The 21444-nt window shown below is 41.3% G+C and overlaps 1 protein-coding gene across 1 annotated transcript; it reads right to left on the bottom strand.

Annotated features, from left to right (window-relative positions):
• Positions 1-830: 830 nt before the first annotated feature.
• Positions 831-12084, bottom strand: AICDA (activation induced cytidine deaminase). Its single transcript, XM_069586507.1, has 5 exons — positions 11909-12084; positions 6502-6649; positions 3545-3818; positions 3155-3270; positions 831-2339 (listed from the first exon to the last, which is right to left on the bottom strand). The coding sequence occupies exons 1-5, from the start codon at positions 11914-11916 to the stop codon at positions 2286-2288; spliced, it is 600 nt and encodes a 199-aa protein (XP_069442608.1). The 5' UTR covers positions 11917-12084; the 3' UTR covers positions 831-2285.
• Positions 12085-21444: the final 9360 nt, after the last annotated feature.

The raw sequence follows: 21444 nt of genomic DNA, 5'->3' as shown, positions 1-21444 counted from the left end.
AAGGATGTCCAGAATCTTTTCATCCGCTTACTAGTGGTCTGTTAATCTTCCTTGGAGAAATGTATCGGCATTTTTTTTTTTTTTTATGGAGCCTCACAGCAGGTGGGATCTTAGTTCCCAACTGGGGATGGAACCCAAACCCCCTGCATTGGGAGCGCTGAGTCTTAACCACTGGACTGCCCAGAAGTCCCTAAATTAGGTTGTCTATATTCTGGATACTAGACTCTTATCAGATAATATCTGTAAATAATTTCCTCGGTCTGTGAGTTTGAAACTGAATCCTCGTAAAACAGAGTTCCTCTGCTGAGTTTATGATTAACATCTCTATCTAAAACTTCCACTCCCGTTCCCCTCAGGATTGAGTCCTATCAAAAGGAGGACTGAAAAGGACATGCCCAGGAAAGGCCCTGCTGGGTTCCCTGTTTCTTATTTGTAGAAAAAGTCTTTAGTATCTTAGGCCTTCCCTGAGTGAACAGCAGACTTATGCAGGTACGGATTAGGAACTTTCTTAGATTTAGGTATTTGATAAACTTTGAATTAATTTGTGTGTGTGTGTGTGATCCAGTCTTTTGTCGATGGATATCCACTTGTCCCAGCATCATTTGCTGAGAATACTGTTCTTTCTCTACTGAATGGTCCCATCGCCCTTGTCAGAACTCAGTTGAACATAGATGTGTGTACTTATTCTTGGACTCTGAAGTCTATTCCATCATACGGACTTTGTGTAGTTTAACTTTTTAAAAATCACCTTTGGAATTACTTTAGTTTGACCTTTTATCTCCAAATCTCCAAAAATTATCATTTATTCAGTTGATTGAGCCAGAATCAAATTTGCTGTGGGAAAAATTTACTAAAAAAATCAAGAAAATGGATTTCATAGCAATGTTAATACAGTGTTAGACTGTGTTACAATTATATGGTTTACTATTAGCATTTCCAAAGCTATAAATGTACGAGACATTACAAATCCATTTTAACAAATCAAAAAGGGAAATTATGATAAAAATGAGACACTGCATACCATAAACATATAACATGAATACATGAATAAGGATGTTTAATATTTAATTATTTCACAAATTATGTACAATAAGAGTAAAACAGTATAATTATGCATTCTAGTTTTTTTCTTTTCTTGCTTTCAACTTTTCCTGTAGATCTGTTTATCTGCATTGCAAGGGTTGCTAGGTAATAGTTGTGATATGGTTATTCTGAATATTTTTCTCACAGTCCATGATAGTTATTAGGAACAAATAATCAGTTTGTGCTGTGGTGGATCATTCCATTTTAATGGATAAAACACTATTTCCTTGCAATGCTCTGTCGTCCTTCTCTCTCAAATACTGTCTTCTGTCACAGTCTCTTATGTTGTCACATCTTTGAGAGAAGGGACCCATACAGGCAAAAAAAAAGGGAAAAATCTTGACCTGGTTGACTTTCCTGAGGTTCAGAGAGAATGGACTTTTTTCTTTTCTCAACATTCAAGCAACTTCCTTCCAAGCGTTCACTAGTTACGTGGGAGACGCGTGCTTGCACAATTAAGATTCTAAAATGATCTTTTTGCCGATTTTTACCTGAGGTATTAATTCACTTGTAGCATGTCTTTTTCACAGCCCTCAAATTCATTTTAAGCTCCTTTATTATACAACATCCTAACGGTGATCATGCATATTCCATGCCAAGAAAAAATTAGTATGTACAAACATTAAAATCAGCCTTCAGACAATTAAACACAGAACACATGCTTGGATATTAATGCTTTGAATAGACAGCTTGGGGTTGCAGTCACCCAGGTTCTCTCATTAGGTTCTGTGGATCACAGGGTGGCAAGTTTGTTCACTTGAAAGTGAACCCCAAAGAAAAAGTAGAAAAATCTATTGTTAATACCGTTGAAAACGCAGAACAAGAATCAAATAATTAAAAACACTGGTCATAAAACCTCTGATCCTCTCACCATCCTCCTCAGCATTAACCTCTTGCTTTCTCTCTGCTTAAAAGTCAAGAGTACTGACACTTAGGGGCTCTCAGGCCTTGCAGTTCTGCCATTTCCCAGTAGGGGGCGATGTTACATTGAAAAACTGAACCAGTTTTTTGGCATTAACCCTGGTGGGTCTGTGTTCCTTCTCTTTTCAAGACATTTTTTTTAAAAAGTCCTCTATGAATACTTTTTTTTTTAAACTCAAAGAAAGTGAGAGTTGAAGAACAGAAGAATTCTTCAAAGATAGTTCTTTTACCCACTATCTTCACAGATACTTCTTTGTATGTGACATTCTTGAAGGTTGGTATCAAAGTCCCAAAGTACGAAATGCATCCCGCAAGTCATCAACCTCATAGAGTGGCTGTGGAGAAAGACAGTGGGTGCCTTTGTAATTTTTGTGTTAATTTTTTTCTTTTTAAAATTTGTATCTTTTGGTTGCACTGCATCTGGGATCTTAGCTCCCCGACCAGGGGTTGAACCCATGTCCCCTGCCCCAGAAGCTCAGAGTCTTAACCACTGGACCACCAGGGACATTCCCATTAATATTTTTGAAGAAAAGAAAGGGAGAGGGAGAGGAAAGAAAAAGAGGAAGAAATTTTACCAGGAGTAAAATGGATTCTGAGGAGAGTCTAAGTTAAAGATGTGAGTGAGGAAAGAGAAGGGAGGGGATTAGGGTGGGGAAGGGTGGAAGGGAAAGGAATTTTACTAGAAGGCTAGTGATTGTGCTAAGTCGTGTCTGACTCTTTGCGACCCCATGGACTGTAGCCCACCAGGCTCCTTTGTCCGTGGGATTTCCCAGCAAGAATACTGGAGTGGGTTGCCATGCCCTCCTCCAGGGGAATCTTCCCAACCCAGGGATCGAACCTGAGTCTTTTTTGTCGTCTGGATTGGCAGGCACGTTCTTTACCATTAGCGCCACCTGGGAAACCCCAGAGGGCTAGTAGAGGGCTTTGAATTGTGAAATATTAGAGCAAACTCAGTTGTAGGAGAAATGACAACAAAAACAGACGAGAAAGTTTTCATCATAGGAAAAATGAGAGGAGAATGATAAACACACACACAAACACACATGCGGAAATGTAGGAAATATAAGAAAAGGAAAGATAAGTAGTGCCAGGGATAGATAACTTTGGAGACAGAAAGAAAACGAGAAGCAAAGAAAGCCCCCTCACTTACCAAAAGGATGCGTCGAAGCTGTCTAGACAGACGAACCGAATTTTCATGCAGTCCCTCCCAGGCTTTGAAAGTTCTTTCACGATTTTCCACAAAAGTATTCCAGCAATAAAAATAATCTATTTGAAAATTTAAAAAGGTGAGAGGAGGGGATGGGTCAGAGCTCAAATCATGAGGAAAGAAAGAAAACCCTGCCACCCCTCCCCCAAAGTCTTGGGCCCACCGATTCTTTTCCTCCAATTCTCCTTGATAGCTTTTGGCGCCAGAGGCGAGTTAGGACTTTGGGGGCGAGTTAGAATTCTGCCCCTCTCTCCCCTATTTCTCACCCTGGCTTTTCCCAATCTGAATGGCCAGTCCTGCTCTGCAGAGCCGGGCCGAAAGGTCCCCGAGCACCTTTGAAGGTCATGATGGCGATCTGGACTCCAGCGCGGTGCAGCTGCCGCAGCCCCTCTGGCTCGTTCTTGCGCTCCTTGTCGCAGAAGTAGAGGCGCGCTGTGAAGATCCGCAGGCTCAGGTTGGGGTACCCCCGCAGGAAGTCGGCCACGTGCCGCGCACAGTCGTAGCAGGGGCTCCAAGACGTGAACCAGGTGACGCGGTAGCACCGCCCAGGGTCCAGATCCCAGTCAGAGATGTAGCGGAGGAAGAGCAACTCCACGTGGCATCCGGCCTGCGGAGAGAGCAGAGACTCAGGGGATGGTGACCGACCTTGACTGTCCTGCTGGTAGCTTCACCGTCATTAGTAATTCGTGTCCCTCCCACCGGTCAGCCTTTTTGGGGTGCCTGTCTTAGGTTTTGTCCTAGATTACAGAAAGGCTAAGCAACTGCCTGAAAGGACACAATGATGAGCAGTGAGCCTAAACTCTTTGCACTTTCGGCCTTGGGAAGGGGAAAGGGAGCCGATTTTCTGTGGAATAATGGGAGGGAGGATGGAATGGGTTGAGTGGGTCAAATAGCATCACACTATCTCAGATTTAATTTTTGTTTGTGAAGTTGCTTTTCCTTCCTTGGAGAGGAAAGAACATGGCTTGGAAGTGCTGTTGATGTAACCATTGTGAAAATACACTGGACTCCACTACACCAAGTGGAGAATAAAAAGTTAGGGTTAGGAGAGTCTGAGACTGACAAGTGGGTGCTGTAAAAGAGGTGGTAGGCACCGACTGTGGTCTAAGAACAATTAAATACAGGGGTCCCTTGTTTTATTGTGCTTGGCTATATTGGACTTTGCAGATACTTCGCGTTCCGAAGGTTTGTGGCAACCCTGCCTTGAGCAAGTCCTTTGGTGTCATTTTTTCCAACAGCATCCACTCACTTTGTGTCTCTGTGTTGCAGTTTGTGATTCTTCAAATTTCAAACTTTTCATTATTATGGTTATCTGTGGTCAGCGATCTTTGTTACTAGTATGACTCATCGAAGGCTTAGATGATAGCAGTTTTTAGCAGTAAGCTTTAAAATTAAGATACACACTTTTTGTTTTAGATACAATTGTATTGCATACTTAAAAGAACTATAGAATAGTGTAAACATATAACTTTTGTATGTACTAGGGCTTGCTTGGTGGCTCACATGGTAAAGAATCTGCCTGCAATGGAGGAGATCCAGGTTTGATCCCTGGATCGGGAAGATCCCCTGGAGAAGGCATGGTAAGCCACTCCAGTACTCTTGCCTGGACAAGTCCATGGACTAGAGGAGCCTGGTGGGCTACAGTCCATGGGGTCACAAAGGGTCAGAAAGGACTGAAAAACTAGCGCTTTCAGGAAACCCCCAAAGTTGACTCAGTTTATTGCAACATTCTCTATTGCAGTATGCTTTATGGCCATGTTCTGGAATCAAACCTAGAAAATCTCTGAGGTGTGCCTGTAATGAGTTTGCTCTTTGTATAACCCCCCATGATTGTAATAGTAATCACTATAGTGAGATATAGCAAGTCCACTTCATGTTGCAGAAAAGTCATTGCTCCCAGAATCTGGAGACCTAGGTTCCATAAGTCACCCAACTTTTAGATCTTCTGATTCCTCATAAGTTAAATGGAGTTTTGTTGTGAAGACTCAGGGAGAGAGAAGGAAAGGAACACAAAAGCTTTCTATATTTAGAATGTGTCTTATCACCAAATAGGGAAAAGATTAGAAGCTAAAACAATTGCAAGTGGGATAATGAACACAATACAAATACAGGCCAAGAAAAGTGGCATGTGTCAGTGTCATTCTACCCAGGGATTCTTCCCTGCGTTTCCGCCAAGACCATGTGTCAACTGCATGTTATGTAAACTCTTCTGGATTTTGGTGACGAAGTCTCTTGAAAATGTAATTCTCTGATCTTCTAGGTCTTTTTTTTTTTAATGCTAGATATGTTATTGCTCAGTTGGTAAAGAATCTGCCTGCAATGCAGGAGACCTGGGTTCAATCCCTGGGTTGGGAAGATTCCCTGGAAAAGGAAATGGCAAGTATTCTTGTCCACTCCAGTATTCTTGCCTGGAGAATCCTATGGACACAGGAGCCTGGCAGGCTACAGTCCACGGGGTCCTAAGAGTCGGACACAACTGAGCGACTAAACCACCACTGCTGCCATATTATTGAGAAGCAGTTTTTCTTATTTATCTATTCATGGCTTCCCTTGTTGCAGAACAGGAACTCTTGGGTGCGAGGGTTCAGTAGTTGCAGCATGAAAGCTCAGTAGTTGTGGCACATGGGCTTAGCTGCTCCAGGGCATGTGAAATCTTCCTGTACCAGGGATCGAGCCTGTGTCCTTGCACTGGCAGGCAGATTCTTATCCACTGTGGCACCAGGGAAATCCTGATCTTCTAGTTTTAATTCATGGCTTCCCTGAATTTTCTGAGGGTCACTATGATGAATGTACTTACTGGCTTATGATCTAGGGGAGCAGGAAGGAATAGAAATCATTTGAAAGATAGAACTGAATCATTAATTTTTCCTAATTCTTCTTCCTTCATTTTTTAAAACTCCAAAGCCACAATTTGTTTTTCCACGTTTACAGTTCAGCTTGAATGAGCTGATAATATTCCCCCAAATAAAAAGTCTCTTTCTTTTGGTTTCTTCCTTAATCTGAAAAGCAATTTGGATGCTGGGGAAAGGAGATGAAGGTTTGGGGCAGTGATTCTTAGCACTGAAACAAGGTGTGGCCTTGATGTGCCCAGCAGGATTGGGGAGGATGTTAAATGACTACCTTTGGAACCTGTCTATTGTGGGTGCAGGGACATAGAAAAAAGAAAAGGTATCTCAGAAATCTAATCAAGACAAATGAACCAGGCTGAGTAGCATCATCAGCAGGGGGCTATAAAAGTGCCCTCAGTGTAGCAGGCATTAATTAATTAATAGCGAGATATTAATTGATACCTTGTTTCGAATGTGCCCGAAGTCCAGTGAGAAGGAGGTGGGACTGTCCCGCCGCTTCACCACGTAGCACAAGTAGGTCTCATGGCGGCCCTTAGCCCAGCGCACGTTTTTGAACTGGTAAATAAACTGTCTCTGCTTCATCAAGAGGCTGTGGGTGAGAGAAGAGGGAGGAGATGCAGCCTTCTTGGCTTTCCATCAGCTTTTAAAGAAAAATTTGTAATACTTGGGCCAAACCAGAGGAGATGCTCTTGCTTCCTTATGCTGGATGCCTAAGACTTACTGAACTTCAGATCCACTACCCCTTTTCATGCTTGTATTTAAGACCAGTTGAGACAGCAAGAACCCCAAAGTGATCCATGCTCACAGGACAGGCTGCTTTCTAGATGTTGATAACTTGGATTTACAGATGTCTTTCCCAGTTTCATCTTTTCAGGTTTTCTCTCCAGTATTAGTCATGTCTCACTCTTTGCTACCCCACAGACTATAGCCCGCCGGGCTTCTCTTGTCTGTGGAGTTCTCCAGGCAAGAATACTGGAGTGGATTGCCATTCCCTTCTCCAGGGAATCTTCCTGACTCAGGGATCGAACTTCTGTTATCTCCTGCATTGGCAGGTGGGTTCTTCACCACTGAGCCACCAGGGAGGCCCCAACGTCTACCTAAATGTCCAACACAGATCTCAGATTCTAAGTGGCCAAAACAATATTCCCAAATTGCCCTGTCCTGACCTCCCTCTCCTGTCCTACCAACTTGCCATCCCAAGAATACAGTCCAAAAGCTTGGAATCATTCTTGATTCTCCTTCACTCATATTTAATTAATTAATCATCTAAATTTATTGAGTCAAACTTTCCAATATTTCTGGGAGTGTCCCTGCTCTGTTCTCTTGGTTCTCTGCTTCAATCCAAGCCCTAATCTTTCTTTTTATCACATTGTCTTGATCTCTAACTGATGTCTCTGCCTGTAGTCCCTTCAAAATAACAGTTTCCATGAGGTGCCCTAGAGATCTCAGAAAATCTAGAATAAACTCCAAACTCATTAATTGTGGTAAAGCTGTTACAGTTGGACACAACTACATTTCTATCCTTGCTTCTTAGTATTTTTCTCTTTTCTCCCATCATTTCACCCCCTTCCTTACCTGTGTAGCAGGCCCCCTGGCACTAGTCTCTAGTTTTCTTTCCAGCCATCTTGCTGGTATACATCTCCTGACTGAATTCTTTTTGCCTTTTTTACCCCCACTGTGCAAAACCTACCCCTCCTTCAAAGCCTAATATCAATTTCAGCTCTTCCAGGAAGACCTTTCTCAACTGCCACTATCCCCTCTTTCTAGGCAAAACTGAATATTACAGCAACAAAAAACCCCTCCTGAAGTTTCCTGCTGTTCTCCACTCATCCCTATCAAAGCATTCAACCTTTGTTATCAATTGATTGCTACGTCTGTCCCCCTCAGATGTAGAATGTAGATTAGAATTTCTGTGCTTTGAGTCAGGAAGTGACACTTTTTGAGTCATATGTTAAAAGTGTGAGAGGTATTTGACCATTCTCAACTTGAATATTACAAAAAAGTAGAAAGTGAACATTTTTAAAATGTTAAAGAATTAAGGTTTAAAATACCAATATATCTAGTGATAATTAGACACAGAGCTTCCCTGGTGGCTCAGACAGTAAAGAACCTGCCTGCACCATGGGACACCCTGGTTCGATCCCTGGGTTGGGAAGATCCTCTGCAGAAGGAAATGGCAACCCCCTCCAGTATTCTTGCCTGGAAAAATCCCTTGGACAGAGGAGCCTGGAGGGCTACAGTCCATAGGGTCACAAAGAGCTGGTCACATGACTGAGTGACTAATACTACATTTTACTAATTAGACATACTATCTAATGATAATCACTTAATATACTTATGTTTTTCCTTCTAGTCTTTTTATGCATATATATTTACAAGATTTGAGTTAGGCTGATCTCATGTATAAATTCACAATACAATCTAGATATTTTGCCATGTTCTTCACACACCGGGGATGGGGGTCAGGGACAGATTGCTTTTTGTTTTCCGGCACAGTGTCTTGCATGTTATAAGCACTAAACTGAGTTGAATTTGTAGAAATAACTGTGCCAACACAAGTTCCTTTGTAGTTGTGAACATAGCACAAGCTATACAGTGTGTGTGTGTGCGTGCGTTAGTCGCTTAGCTGTGTCTGACACTTTGTGACCCCATGAACTGTAGCCCAATGTGGTTGATAACCAAAGCATCAGTAGTTAGTGTCCCTGGTTTTTGTCCTTTGTCTTTTTCAGCAAAAATATCTACCTGTGGAGATAACGCTGCCACCTAGTGGCGTTGAGCAGAAGTGCAGACAATTTGTCAAAGTAATGATCTAGGCAGTAATTTGAATACGGTTTGCTGGCGAGAGAATTGAAACTTATTTCAATTTTTTTTTTTTTTTTTACATTGAGGTTTCCAGGTGGTACAGTATAGAATCTCCCTGCCAATGCAGGGGGATCGGGTTTGATCCCTGGGTTGGGAAGATCCCCTGGGGAAGGAAATGGCAACCCACTCCAGTGGGTTGTGCCTGGGAAATCCCATGGACAAAGGAGCCTGATGGGCTACTGTCCATAGCGTTGCAAAGAGTCAGGCATGACTGAGCGACTGAGCACACACACGCGTAATTTACATATTCACCCATTTAAAATTCACAATTCTATGAATATTGGCAGATGTAAACACTTCAAACTCTACTACTGTCGTGTACGGAACATTCTCAGGGCACCCCTCCCCCCAAGTTTTCTCATCCATCTCTTCAGTCAGTTCTTTTTCCCCCTCCCAGGCACTGTAATTATAAATGATGGTTTATTTTCTAGAATTTTATTTTAAACATGCATTATCGCCTCATTTGTGTCTGACTTCTTGTACTAAGTATATTATGACGTTGACATTCATCCATGCTGCTGTATGTATCAGGAGAGTTTGTTCTTTTGTCCTGCAAAGCACTATTCCATTGCTTCGGTACAGCACATTTCGTGTATTCACTCACCTGTTGATGGACATCTGGATTGTTTTCCATTTGAGGGTTATTGTGAATAAAGCTTCTACACCCGCCTTTGTATGGACATGTTGATTATTGATACTCTGATAGTGAAATACATGAGATAGACCCAGAAGTCAACTTCCCAAGTGTCACCCTTACTAAATCTGTAAGCAAGGGCCAGAGATTTTTAAAGGTGTTGTAATTTGAATGTTTTTCTCACACACATGAAGCTTATTGGAAATCGTTTTGAGGGGGCGGTGTGGGAGGTGGGGCGCTGTGCCACATGACATGTGAGATCTTAATTCCCCAACCAGGGATCAAACCCATGCCTCCTACAATGGAAGCATGGACTTCCATGGAAGTCCCTGGAATCCACTTTAAATCCTGAGGTATTGAAAAAAAAAAGAAAATCCTGAGGTAGAGAATTAGATGTATCACCAGTGTATACATTACATATATGAAACCATATACAAGTTAGTCAATCAAATTTTTATAATTAAAAATTCACACTTGACAGAAATCCAAAATGAATGTTAACAAAAATCTAATAATCACTGGCTTTATTCTAAAGTGATAATAATTTACCATGGTAAAACCACCACAGCACTACCTCGTTACTGTTACTATTGTTAATTGACATAACCACCCTCAGCATACTGGAGAGGAAGAAAAAAAATTCTCTCCTTTGGGCCCAGTTTTAAATGGATTAGGCATCGTCTCTTACCAATAAATTCCTTTTGCATTTACCCTGTCCTCCTGGGCTGTGTGGATGAGAAGTGGGGGAGGGGATACAATATCATGCATTGCAGGTGGTATTGGCCGGGCGGTTCCCGTAGGAGGGAAAAGTGTCCTGGGAGTGTAAGGAAGGATAGGACACAGACTAAGGAATTCAAATGGCCTTCTACCCCCACATGAAAATACAATTTCCATCAGAAGTTACCAGCCACAGTGAATTGAATTGCATGCCTGTGACCTTGTTAAGTATCTTTAATTATAGCTGGGGGCTTAGTTCCTATTCTCTGGTTTCTCTCCCTCTCTTTTAAGAAATATTTATTTATTTGGCTGTACCTGGTCTTATTTGTGGCATGTGGGATCTAGTTCCCCTACCAGGGATTGAGCCCAGGCCCCCTGCATTGGGAGTGTGGCGTCTTAGCCACTGACGCACCAGGGAAGTCTTCTTTGGTTTCTCTTGAGGATGCAGAGGACTCGGTAGAGACTGTCTGTAAGGCCCACAGGTTGACAGCTGCGCCAGACAGCTGTGTGCCCTGAAGCGGAACCCTGGCTGCATCCCCAGCAATGCAAACCAGAGACAGATGGGTTAAAAGTAATCGTGACCAAGTCATCCTTTCCTGCCGCGTGCCATCAGTGCTGTGCTCTGCAGATAGTATTTTCCTTAATGAAAATCATGTATTTCCCTTTTTCTCCTGTTGAATTTCATCCTCTCTCCTTCTCTGACTTTCTCTGAATTTCAGCTCTGATTTTACTGTTGTTTTGCATTTCATTATTTACAAGTATCTCCATTGAGCCTTTTTCCTCTCATACCACAGATTAGTTTTCACTGTAAACTGAGCTGACGTGTGATATTTTGCCCTCAGTTTTCTGAAGGACATTTAATCCACCATTAAGATTCTACACTGAGATTGAAGTATATGGATTAGGTGTAAATTTGCATACATTTGCAATAGAAATAGATTAAGTTCTATGATAATAACATAATTGTCATAAACTTCATGTGAAGACATCATCAAAAGTTTACAGAGTATGCATTAAAGAAGTAAGTTAAGTCATGTCTGAAGAAATGGAAAGACTCAGTAAAGAGTAAAAATGCCATTAACTGCCTCTTTGGCCTATAATATTAAAGAAGCTTTTTCAATTGAATTTATCTCCTTGTCACAGACAGTGACTGACCTTCAAGCAAATACTTTTGAATATTGGCATTTAGAAAATAATTTCTTGACTATGTAATTTTCAATAAAGTCTCTGTAGTCAAGTTTTTCTTCAAGAGGTTCTACAGTTGAATGTTTACAGAATTATTACCATTACCACTACTGTTTTTAGTACAGTATTGCCATGACCTTTTCATGATTTGAGTCTCTTAACATTTGCCTGATGAATATTACTATCATAAACTATCCTAACTGTAAGGACAAGTCAATGCATGGTGCATAAAAGTTCTTTTGAGTATGGAAAGGAAAAAAGAGAAAGATAATTGGGCGGAAAGCATGTAAGATCTGAACAGAAGATGAGACAGATCCAGAAAAATGTGTATCTTGACCAGGCAGATCCTGTGAGTCAGTGTTAGGGGAAAGGGAAAGTCTACGCATGTTATCACTCAGATTTGCTCTGAGAGTAAGGCCAGCGCAACCACCCACAAGCAGACTGCTTTACCTGTCCATGGTGGAATCCAGTTTGTCTTTCTTGGCTCCCTGAAGATCTTAAGAAGAAAAGCTTGCCTCCAGCACTTCTGCTGCACTGGCTGAAAATGCACCGGTCTCACACATTCAAATTTGAACTCAGCCCTTTAGGCTCCTCCCCACAACAGCATCACCACCAACAGGTACCCCATACCCCAGCAGGCTTCCTCCTGTTTGGGTCCACTGGAGATGGGTGGGGTTTTCATAGGCAAAAATTCACAGAGAGAAAATGACTGAGGGCCACTCTGCCTAATGTATAGGTCCCTTTAGTTCTGCTTCTTTAAAAATGCAGTCCACCCTCCACAGGTAGTAAAGATCAGGAGACAGGAGAAGTAGACAGACTGTATATTGTAATCCTGGTAAGAAATGATATCTTTATTCATTTATCTATTTCTTGGCTGAGCCTCAAGGCTTGTGGGAATCTTAGTTTTCTGACCAGGGATTGAATCGAGGCCATAGCAGTAAAAGCACCAAGTCCTAACCACTGGATTGCCAGGAAACTCCTCAAAATGGTATCTTTAAAACATAATAATAACAATAAATTTAAAAGTCTTGTGTGTTCGATCAGCCAAAAGCATCTATTCCTCATTTAATTACACAATAGCTCTGAGTCTCAATAAAGACCGACACTAACTGTTCCTGCTTGTTTGCTGGCCAAGTATACTCAGGACTTAGGACGGAGATTTTTGCCTCCCAAACCACTGATTTTTTTTTTTTCCCCCTTTGATTGCTTTACAAGAATTGCTAGAAGACTAGATGATTACACCAAAGGATAATTTTTGCATAAGCTCATCTTTTCCACAGAAGCCATAGATTAATTTGAAGTCAGAAGCAACAGCATCTCAAACAACAAAAGATTTATTTCATCACACAGAATCAGCCTCTAAGTGACTGCACTGAACTTAGAAAACAGGTTGGGCTTTTCAAATGAGAGGCTTTAAGTTCCCTCCCTCATACAAGCTGGTCTAATAAAGATTTTTACTTCTCCCTCCTGCATTCATATGTATTCTATCTATTCATTCAATAAGACATTCAATACCCACTAGGTGACAGAAACTGCCAGGTGCCGGTGTTGCAATAGTGAGCCAAGCGGCCAGGGTTCTTGCTCTCTTTCTGCTTCAAGGCTTTAAAAAATCGTCTATATGTTAATGATCCTCCCCTTGCCCCAGTCTGTAGTTCTAGCCTGGAACTCTCCCTTGTACTCAAGGTAAGTATATCCATCTTCCACCTCAGCATCTCCCTCTGGATGTCTGGGCATTTCAAACATGGCTAAAACTGAGCACCTGTTCTCTCTCTCAACGTATAATCCGGTCCTCTTCCCTCTTTGTCTCAGTGGCACTCAGAGCCATCCTGGCCATCTTCTTGGTTGCTCTCTTTTAAATCTCATGCCTGAATCCTGTTAACTCTCCTTTCAGAATAAATCCAGACTCTGACCACTTGTCACCACCTCCAGGTCTAAGCATCCTGAAAAAGCGTTCAGCCGCTCAACTGGCCTTCCTGCCGCCACCTTTCTTCAATTACAGTCTATTCTCACAGCAATCAGAGTAATTCTTTCGAAAAAAAATATATATATTAATTAAGGTTTATTTTCCTTTTTGGCTGCATGGTGTGCAGGGTCTTAACTCCCTTACCAAGAACTGAGCCCATGCCCCCTGTATTGGAATTGTGGAGTCTTAACCATTGGGCTGCCTGAGAAGTCCTATTTTTGAAATATTTTTGATCATGTCACTCTGCTGTCAACTCTCCCTGACCCCGCCTTTCTCAGTAAGAAGTCAACATCTTTACAAATGGCTCCCCAGACCCTCTGCCCGGCCCTCTGCCCCTGCCTTACCACTCTCCTTGCTCTGCACAAGGAACACACAGGCCTCAGTCTCTGCACTTGCTTGTCCCTCTGTCTGGAATAAACTTCCCTTTGCTGTTATTACTGCTTGGTCCTTTGTCTTTACTCAGATACTCCTTGTATTGAATTGAGACTTTTTCTTGGCTCATATCTAAGATTTCCACTATATCCCATCACACTGACCTTTCTCTTTCCACTTCCTTAACGTATATTTTTTTTTAGCACTTATAACTTCAAGTACGAAATTGTCTATGTTCACTGAGTCTTAGGTCCATGAGAGGTTGGTTCCTCTGCAGGGATTCTGCTGGTGGTCTAGTGGTTAGCGGGCTTCCCAGGTAGCGCTAGTGATAAAGAACGCTCCTGCTAATGCTGGAGATATAAGAGACGTGAGTTCAGTCCCTGGGTGGGGAAGATCCCCTGGAGGAGGGTATGGCAACCCACTCCAGTATTCTTGTCTGGAGAATCCCATGGACAGAGGTGCCTGGCGGGCTACAGTCTATAGGGTCGCAAAGAGCTGGACACGACTGAGCGGACTTTATCACACATGCACACCAGTGATTAGCACTCCATGCTTTCACTGCCAAGCTCGCCGGTTCAATTCTTGGTTTAGTCTCCTCTAGTTGAGGGAATTAAGATCCCACAGGCAGTGTGGCACAACCCTCCAAAATAGAAAAAAAAAAAAATTTCCTCTGCAGAGGCCAAGGTGTGATCATCCAAGGGTGTGTAAAATCTGATCCTCTTGTTTCCTCAGATATGAGTGGTATCTTTACTGTTTTATCAACGGATTGTCTAGAGAGTGACATGCACACACATCCTTCCAAAGGAAGTTTAAATATTAATTCTCAGAGATGGTAACATCACAAAATCTGAAAATTAGAAAAAAATTTCCCAGCTCACCCCAGTGGGAAGCTCAATTCCTGATACTGATGGTGGGAACTTGACGTGATCTGGCAATACCGTATGAGCTCCTTTTGCATATTCTCTCTCTTCAAATTATGCCCTTTTGTTCCAGCCGGAAATAGGAAAACAGACTGGCTGCTGATGCACCTGCTTTGTTTCTGTTTCGTTTTGGTTTGGTTTCTGGGATTCTAACCCTTTTTCCCCCCTTTGGCTGCACTGCAGATCATGTGAGATCTTAGTTCCCTGACCAGGGATTGAACCTGTACCTTCTGCAGTGGAAACATGGAGTCTTAATCACTGGACCCCAGGGAAGTCCCTCTAACTATTTTAAAAAGCACAGTTCAGTGGTATTAACTACATTCACAAAGTGCAGCCATCAAAATCCTTTTTCACGACCCCCCAAAAAAACCCATAATCATTAAACAGTAACTCACCATTCCCCCTGGCCATCCCTGGTAATCTTATATGGATATGACTGTTGTAGACACTCGTAAGTGGAAACATACAATCTTTGTCCTTTTGTGTCTGCCTTATTTCACTTTTCATGTTTTCAAGATTGATCCATCTTAAAGCATGCATCAGAATTTCATTCTTTTTTATGATCTGCCTTACTTAAAAGCTCACGCAATGCTATCTTGCTGGTAAAATCAACCTTGCAGATCTTAGATTGACCATATCCATTTAGAAATCTTCATTAGAGCTGCAGAGAAGAGTCTCCCCCCCCTACCCCCCATATTGACTGTGTTGTTAGAATTGGGTTTGGCTGTGTATGTCAGACAGACTCAATAAATTGCTTGTGCAAGATACGATTTCTCTTCCACATAAAAGTGTAGACAGTTGGTCTAGCAAGTAATTAAATCTAAATCTAACTGAAGTGTGGATTTTGGAGCTCTTTGTTTTGTTGAAAGAGTCTCTGGTGGCCATTTTTCGCCAGAATGTTTCCCCACCTCTCAGTTCAATAATGGGACATGAGTCTCAGCTAAGCAGCAAAGAGAAATAAAACACTGTGTTTTGGGAAGCACACAAGACCAGGCCTTGTGGGAAAGAACAGAGAAAGATGGCAATCATGGTGGTCCCCTGATTATGACATGGCCTTTCACTGCCATGGACCAGAGTTCCACCCCTGGTCAGGGAACTAAGATCCCACACGCCACCAGTTGTGGCAAAAAAATAAATATAAAATTTAAAAATTTGGGAATTCCCTGGTGGTCCAGTGCTTAAGACTTCATACTCCCAGTTCAGGGGGCATAGGTTCGATCCCTGGTCAGGGAACTAGGCATGCCTCACGGCTTGGCCAAAATAAGAAAGAAAAAAAAGGTGACAGTCAAGTCCATTCCTCCAGAAGCAGAATTATCTGTTCAGTTCAGTTCAGTTGCTCAGTCATGTCCGGCTCTTTGCAACCCCATGAACTGCAGCATGCCAGGCTTCCCTGTCCATCACCAACCCCCAGAGTTTACTCAAACTCATGTCCATTGAGTCTGTGATGCCATCCAACCATCTTATCCTCTGTCGTCCCCTTCTCCTTCCACCTTTGATCATTCCCAGCATCAGGGTCCTTTCCAGTGAGTCAGTTCTTCCCATCAGTTGGCCAAAGTATTGGAGTTTCAGCTTCAGCATCAATCGGTTCCTCTGCCTTTTCTAAAACCAGCTTGAACATCTGGAAATTCACGGTTAACGTACTGTTGATGCCTGGCTTGGAGAATTTTGAGCATTACTTTACTAGCCTGTGAGATGAGTGCAATTGTGTGGTAGTTTGAGCATTCTTTGCATTGTGTTTCTTTTGGATTGGAATGAGAACTGACCTTTTCCAGTCCCGCGGCCACTGCTGAGTTTTTCAAATTTGCTGGCATATGGAGTGCAGCACTTTCACAGCATCATCTTTTAGGATTTGAAATAGCGCAACTGGAATTCCATCACCTCCACTAGAATTATCTGTGGATATTTAGTTCTATTTCATAAATTAGATTTGATAGGGTTGATGATTGAGCAACTGAACAACAAAAACATCAAAGCACTGGTAGAATCTAATAATGTACAATTCAATGTACATTCTTATATACTGTCTCTTGTTTTGAAAATCTTACTTTTCAGTGTAGAGATTGCATAAAGAAGATTCTCTCCAACATATACAAATTCAGTACTTGAAAATGAAGGTTGTGGGAGAGGAAAAAAATCTGTTGTGTTTGTTTTAATGTTTTACCCCTTTGGAGATAATTCAAAAAGTGCTTTTATAAGTAATTTATAAACAGCATCTTTGAAAACTGAAATTCATTCATTTAATACTTATTGAAGTCTTACTATGAGAAAGCATAAGGCTGAGCTTTGAAGGGGAACAATGATGCATATTATAGTTCAAGAAACTTATCTTTCAAGCTTTAAAATAGGTGATCTTAAATGACAATATAAAAGAATTAAATGTCAATACGAGACTTGAAATAAAAATGAGAGAATCATTGCATCCCAAAGTTGAAGGGACAACTGCCTTGTGCTTCTAAAAATTGGATACACATATCTTCATTGGATACGCATATCTTCACACCTAAATATGAGTACATGGCAATAGAGGGCTTCCCTGGTGACTCAGTGGTAAAGAATCTACCTGCCAATGCAGGAGACACAGATTCGATCCCTGGGTCAAAGAGATCCCCTGGAGGAGGGCATGGCAACCCACTCCAGGATTCTTGCCTGGAGAATCCTCATGGACAGAGGAGCCTGGCGGGCTACAGTCCATGGGATCACAAAGAGTCAGACACGACTGAATCAACTTATCATGCACTCATGGAGGTTAAGTCAACATCTGGCAGGCCCACAAGTAAATAGAGCATCATGTTAACATTAGAGAAAAAACATAGATTACAAAGACATTTCAGCCCAACGTGTGGCTGGTTTAAGATGCTCAGCCTCTTAATTTTACTTCTCTTTTAGTTTAATGGGAAAAACACATTGAGAAACAACGATTCCATGATTCTCTGCAGAGAATTCTTGGTAAAGCATCCCACACAGCGGTCTCTTCACCTCTTATTTAATCCTAGTAACAGGATACCATTGCCCACTTAGTACAATGAAGTCAGAGGAAGAAAAGAATTCATAATCTATTGCTTCACAATAGACTGATTTCCTTTTTTTTTTTTTTTCTTTTTCTTTTTTGGCCAAGTGATTTGACTTGTGGGATCTTAGTTCCTTGACCAGGGATTGAACCTGGGACCTTGGCAGTGAAAGTGCCAAGTCCTAACCATTGGACTGCCAGCTAATTCCCTAGATTGAGTTCTCAATCAAGATTCTGATGAACGGATAGAATTTTAATAGAGTACAGAGCAGATGGACTTCCCTGGTGGCCCAGTGGTTCCACCCTTCCAATGCAGAGAGCATGGGCTCAATCCCTGGTTGGGGAACTAGGATCTCACATGCTCTGTGGCCAAAAAAAGGGGGGGGAAATGTACAGAGCAGAGAATTTCTGGAGGATAGTCTGAAATCTTGGGCCCTGGGTCTGTACCTTTCACTTATGAAGCACATGACATTGGGAAAGAATTCTTCACAAAGTCATTCCAAGGATCTGCTTAGCTTTACTGTGTGAGTGTGAAAGCTTAGTATCTGGAATACATGAATATGTCTGATAAAATTTCTCATCCTCTCTCCAAGTTGGCAGAAACAACATGAGCAAACACAGAGCTTCAACATGTGCTTCATATGTTTTAGCCACAATGATAGCTTATTCTGGTATGAGTGATGGCTTATAAGAAAACAATGATGACAGATAAAAATGAAATGTCAAATTCAAGAGGAGACAGCAGCATTGATTCCAAAGGAATATTTTTATGTGTGGAGGTGGAGGTATGTGAGGGTGTTTCAGTATAATGCCCCTGTTATCAAAACGTTTCTTAATTTGTGTGCCACATTAAACAGCAGTATATCTCAAAGTTTGTCAACTGGAGAAAAAAAAATGTTCAAATCTATTTTTCTTAAGTAAATTCAGTGATATAATTATCTATGGTAAAGGTAAAGGTTCTTTTGTTTGTTGAGGATTGAGCTCAGTTAAAGAGTTAATTTTATTTTAAAGGAACATAGACTTTGAATAACAATTTTCTGGGCATGTTTAACTAACCTAGTTGAGAAAACCATGGTGCTGTTTAATTGTAAACAGAGTGATATAAGACTGGACCAATACTTGATGTGTGCAATTTTAGTATGTAGGGTTTTTGTGCTTTTAAAAAAAAAGTTCAATTTTTCTCTTAAAAAAATGAGATGTCATTCATATTTATATAAGCTTCTTAAGAAAAGCTTTCTAACAAAATGGAGAGTTAAATAGCTTGCATAATGGCTGTAAAAATTATTTAAGAAGCCTGACTCATCTAGCATTAGAAAATAACCTCATTTCTCAGAAAGTTATAGTACCTGCTCACCTTTCTTCTGTTAAAGGAGGAAAAAAAAGTACATCTCTTATCATGACAGTAGCATTTTTCATTCCTGGAGATTTGGAGTTAGTGAGATTTTTTAAAAAATGGGGTTTCCTTCAGGTATTTTTAAAAGTTATTTTCCTTACTAACTACCCTCTTCCCTCACCAACTTCTCTTGAAAAGTCAGAAACCACAGGACTACCTGGCTAGGTTATTTTTAACGGAAATAACATGACTTGGAAATTGTGCCTCTGGTGGCTGAGTTGTCATGGACATCTGGGCTTCACCACCAACTGGACTTTCATGAGAAACACAAGCTGGGGTTTCGTTATGGCCAGAAGTCCCCCTGGTAGTTCTCCAGGGTACACATTCCTGTGTCTGAGAGATGAGATGCTCAGACAATGACTCCCTAGACCACTATTTTTGGACACCAGGTAGATTGTTCAATATGATACTTTGTTGTTTTTGAAAAGAGCCCAAAAAGGTTTCCGCGTGGGTTAAAGTGTGGTCTTGGAGTGCTTCAACTTCTGCATTTCCCAACTTTTGTTTTTCTCACTTTACTGCCAGCCATGTTACTGAATTTCTCTGGGGTCTGAAAGAGTTGAGGGACATATACAGGAATTACTCACTCAGCCTCTGCTGTGCAGCTGCCCAGAACTTACTGAGGTTGAAAGAACACAGAAGCATTTATCAAAAGCCTGGGGCTGGCCAAAGGTCTAAAAAAAGAGTTATTTTTGATAGGAACATTAACCAAAGCTTCATTGATCACGCATATACAAGAGAGAGTGAAAAGTTAGGGTTTTGTAATCAAAGACAAGAAGACTTGAGTTCTGTTTCCATCATTTCTTAGTGAACTGTCTTTGTGGGTTGCCTGCTGCCATATGTTATACTTTCCCCATGTATAAAATGTGAATAAATAATAGTAATAACTAACCATTTTTGTGCACTTTATGACAGGCTCTGTGTAAGCAAGTTGCACATATGATCTCATTTAAGTCAAAGAGGTAGAAACTATTATCCCAGTTTTCAGATGTGAACATTGAGGGCCAAAGAGTTGAAATGCTTAAGACTGTTAAAAGTAATTTTAAAGAACAATTTATTTATTGTTGACTGTACTGGGTCTTTGTTGCTGCAGTCTCTCTCTAGTTGTGGCAAGCAGGGGCTGCTCTCTAGTTGCGGTGAGAGGGCTTCTTGTTGCAGTGGCTTCTCTTTTGTGGAGCACGGAGCCCCAGCTCTAGGTGTGTGGACTCAGTAGTTGTGGCTCCTGGACTCTAGAGCACAGGCTCAATAGTTGTGGCCCGTGGGCTTAGTTCCTTTGCAGCATGCGGGATCTTCCCGGACCAGGGATCAAACCCGTGTCTCCTGCACTGGCAGGTGGATCCTTTACCACTGAGCCACCAGGAAAGCCCTTGTTAAAAGTAATTTAAATACGTGGTTCTGCATGTGGTCTAGTACATGGAAGATATTCTATAAACAACAACTGTTTTGCTAAAATAGTATCTTATAACAGCTGAAAGTATTAAGAAGATCAGATGCCTTAAAAATATAAATTATGATCATCAAAGTAATCTGCTCCCATGGTTCAAAGTTTTCTGATAGTAATAAAATGTGAGTAATAAAATACTTTTTTAAAGTAATAAAATGTGAGTAATTTTGAGGTTCTCATACTCTGAGGTTTGAGTAAGTGTATAAAATTGCACATTCCAGTGTTTAATTCCTACAGATTTTGGAGTCATTCTGGAGTACAGCCCAGTACTCTGCCTTTTTGACAAACACCCATTAATTCCAAGCAGGTGGTTAGTTTTCATTGGCCTAGAAGACCTTCAAGGTCTTCCCCAGCTCTAAAATTTTATGATTGTGTGACTTTATGTACTTCTGAAAATTGTGTGTGTGTGTGTGTGTGTGTGTATGTGTGTGTGTGTGTTTGCTTGCTTGCTTAATAAACAATTGAAATGCCAGGGGAAATGAGAACTGCTTCAGATAACGTACAGATCTTTCTTTCTCTTTGTGGGCACTTGGAAAACCAAATTCCATATTATTTCTTTGCTCAGTGATGCAGTATAAAGAATGATGTGATTTCATTGACTGGTAGAGGTAATTTTGATTAAAAATAGCTCTAAAATGAGTAAGGGATAGGTCCTGAAGCAAGGATAGCAGATTAAATGTTCCTTGTAGGATCGCTATTCTCTGCTCTTTCTGATTACTCACCAACAGTCGTTGGTATCAGATCATCCTCTCTTTAGGAAGTCCTGGCATCATATTGGCACATTCTTCCTCCTCAGTTCTCACCTTTTTTGAGGGCCTGTAGTGATCATTGCCTTACAATAGTCATTCCATCACTACTCATTAGATCACACTGCTTCTTGATTTAACTAA

The sequence above is a fragment of the Ovis canadensis genome, chromosome 3 (genome assembly GCF_042477335.2).
Source record: "Ovis canadensis isolate MfBH-ARS-UI-01 breed Bighorn chromosome 3, ARS-UI_OviCan_v2, whole genome shotgun sequence".
Classification (NCBI taxonomy): Eukaryota; Metazoa; Chordata; class Mammalia; order Artiodactyla; family Bovidae; genus Ovis; species Ovis canadensis.
Note: the sequence above shows the minus strand (reverse complement) of the source record. Positions and strands in the feature narration are given on the sequence as shown.

Excerpts from the sequence above, each read along its gene's own strand:
- AICDA (XM_069586507.1), bottom strand. Across the intron at positions 3,819-6,501 it reads TCGGGCACATTCGAAACAAG|GCCGGATGCCACGTGGAGTT; the intron begins GTATCAATTAAT and ends CTCTCTCCGCAG. Across the intron at positions 2,340-3,154 it reads AGCTTCGACGCATCCTTTTG|CCACTCTATGAGGTTGATGA; the intron begins GTAAGTGAGGGG and ends CTTTCTCCACAG.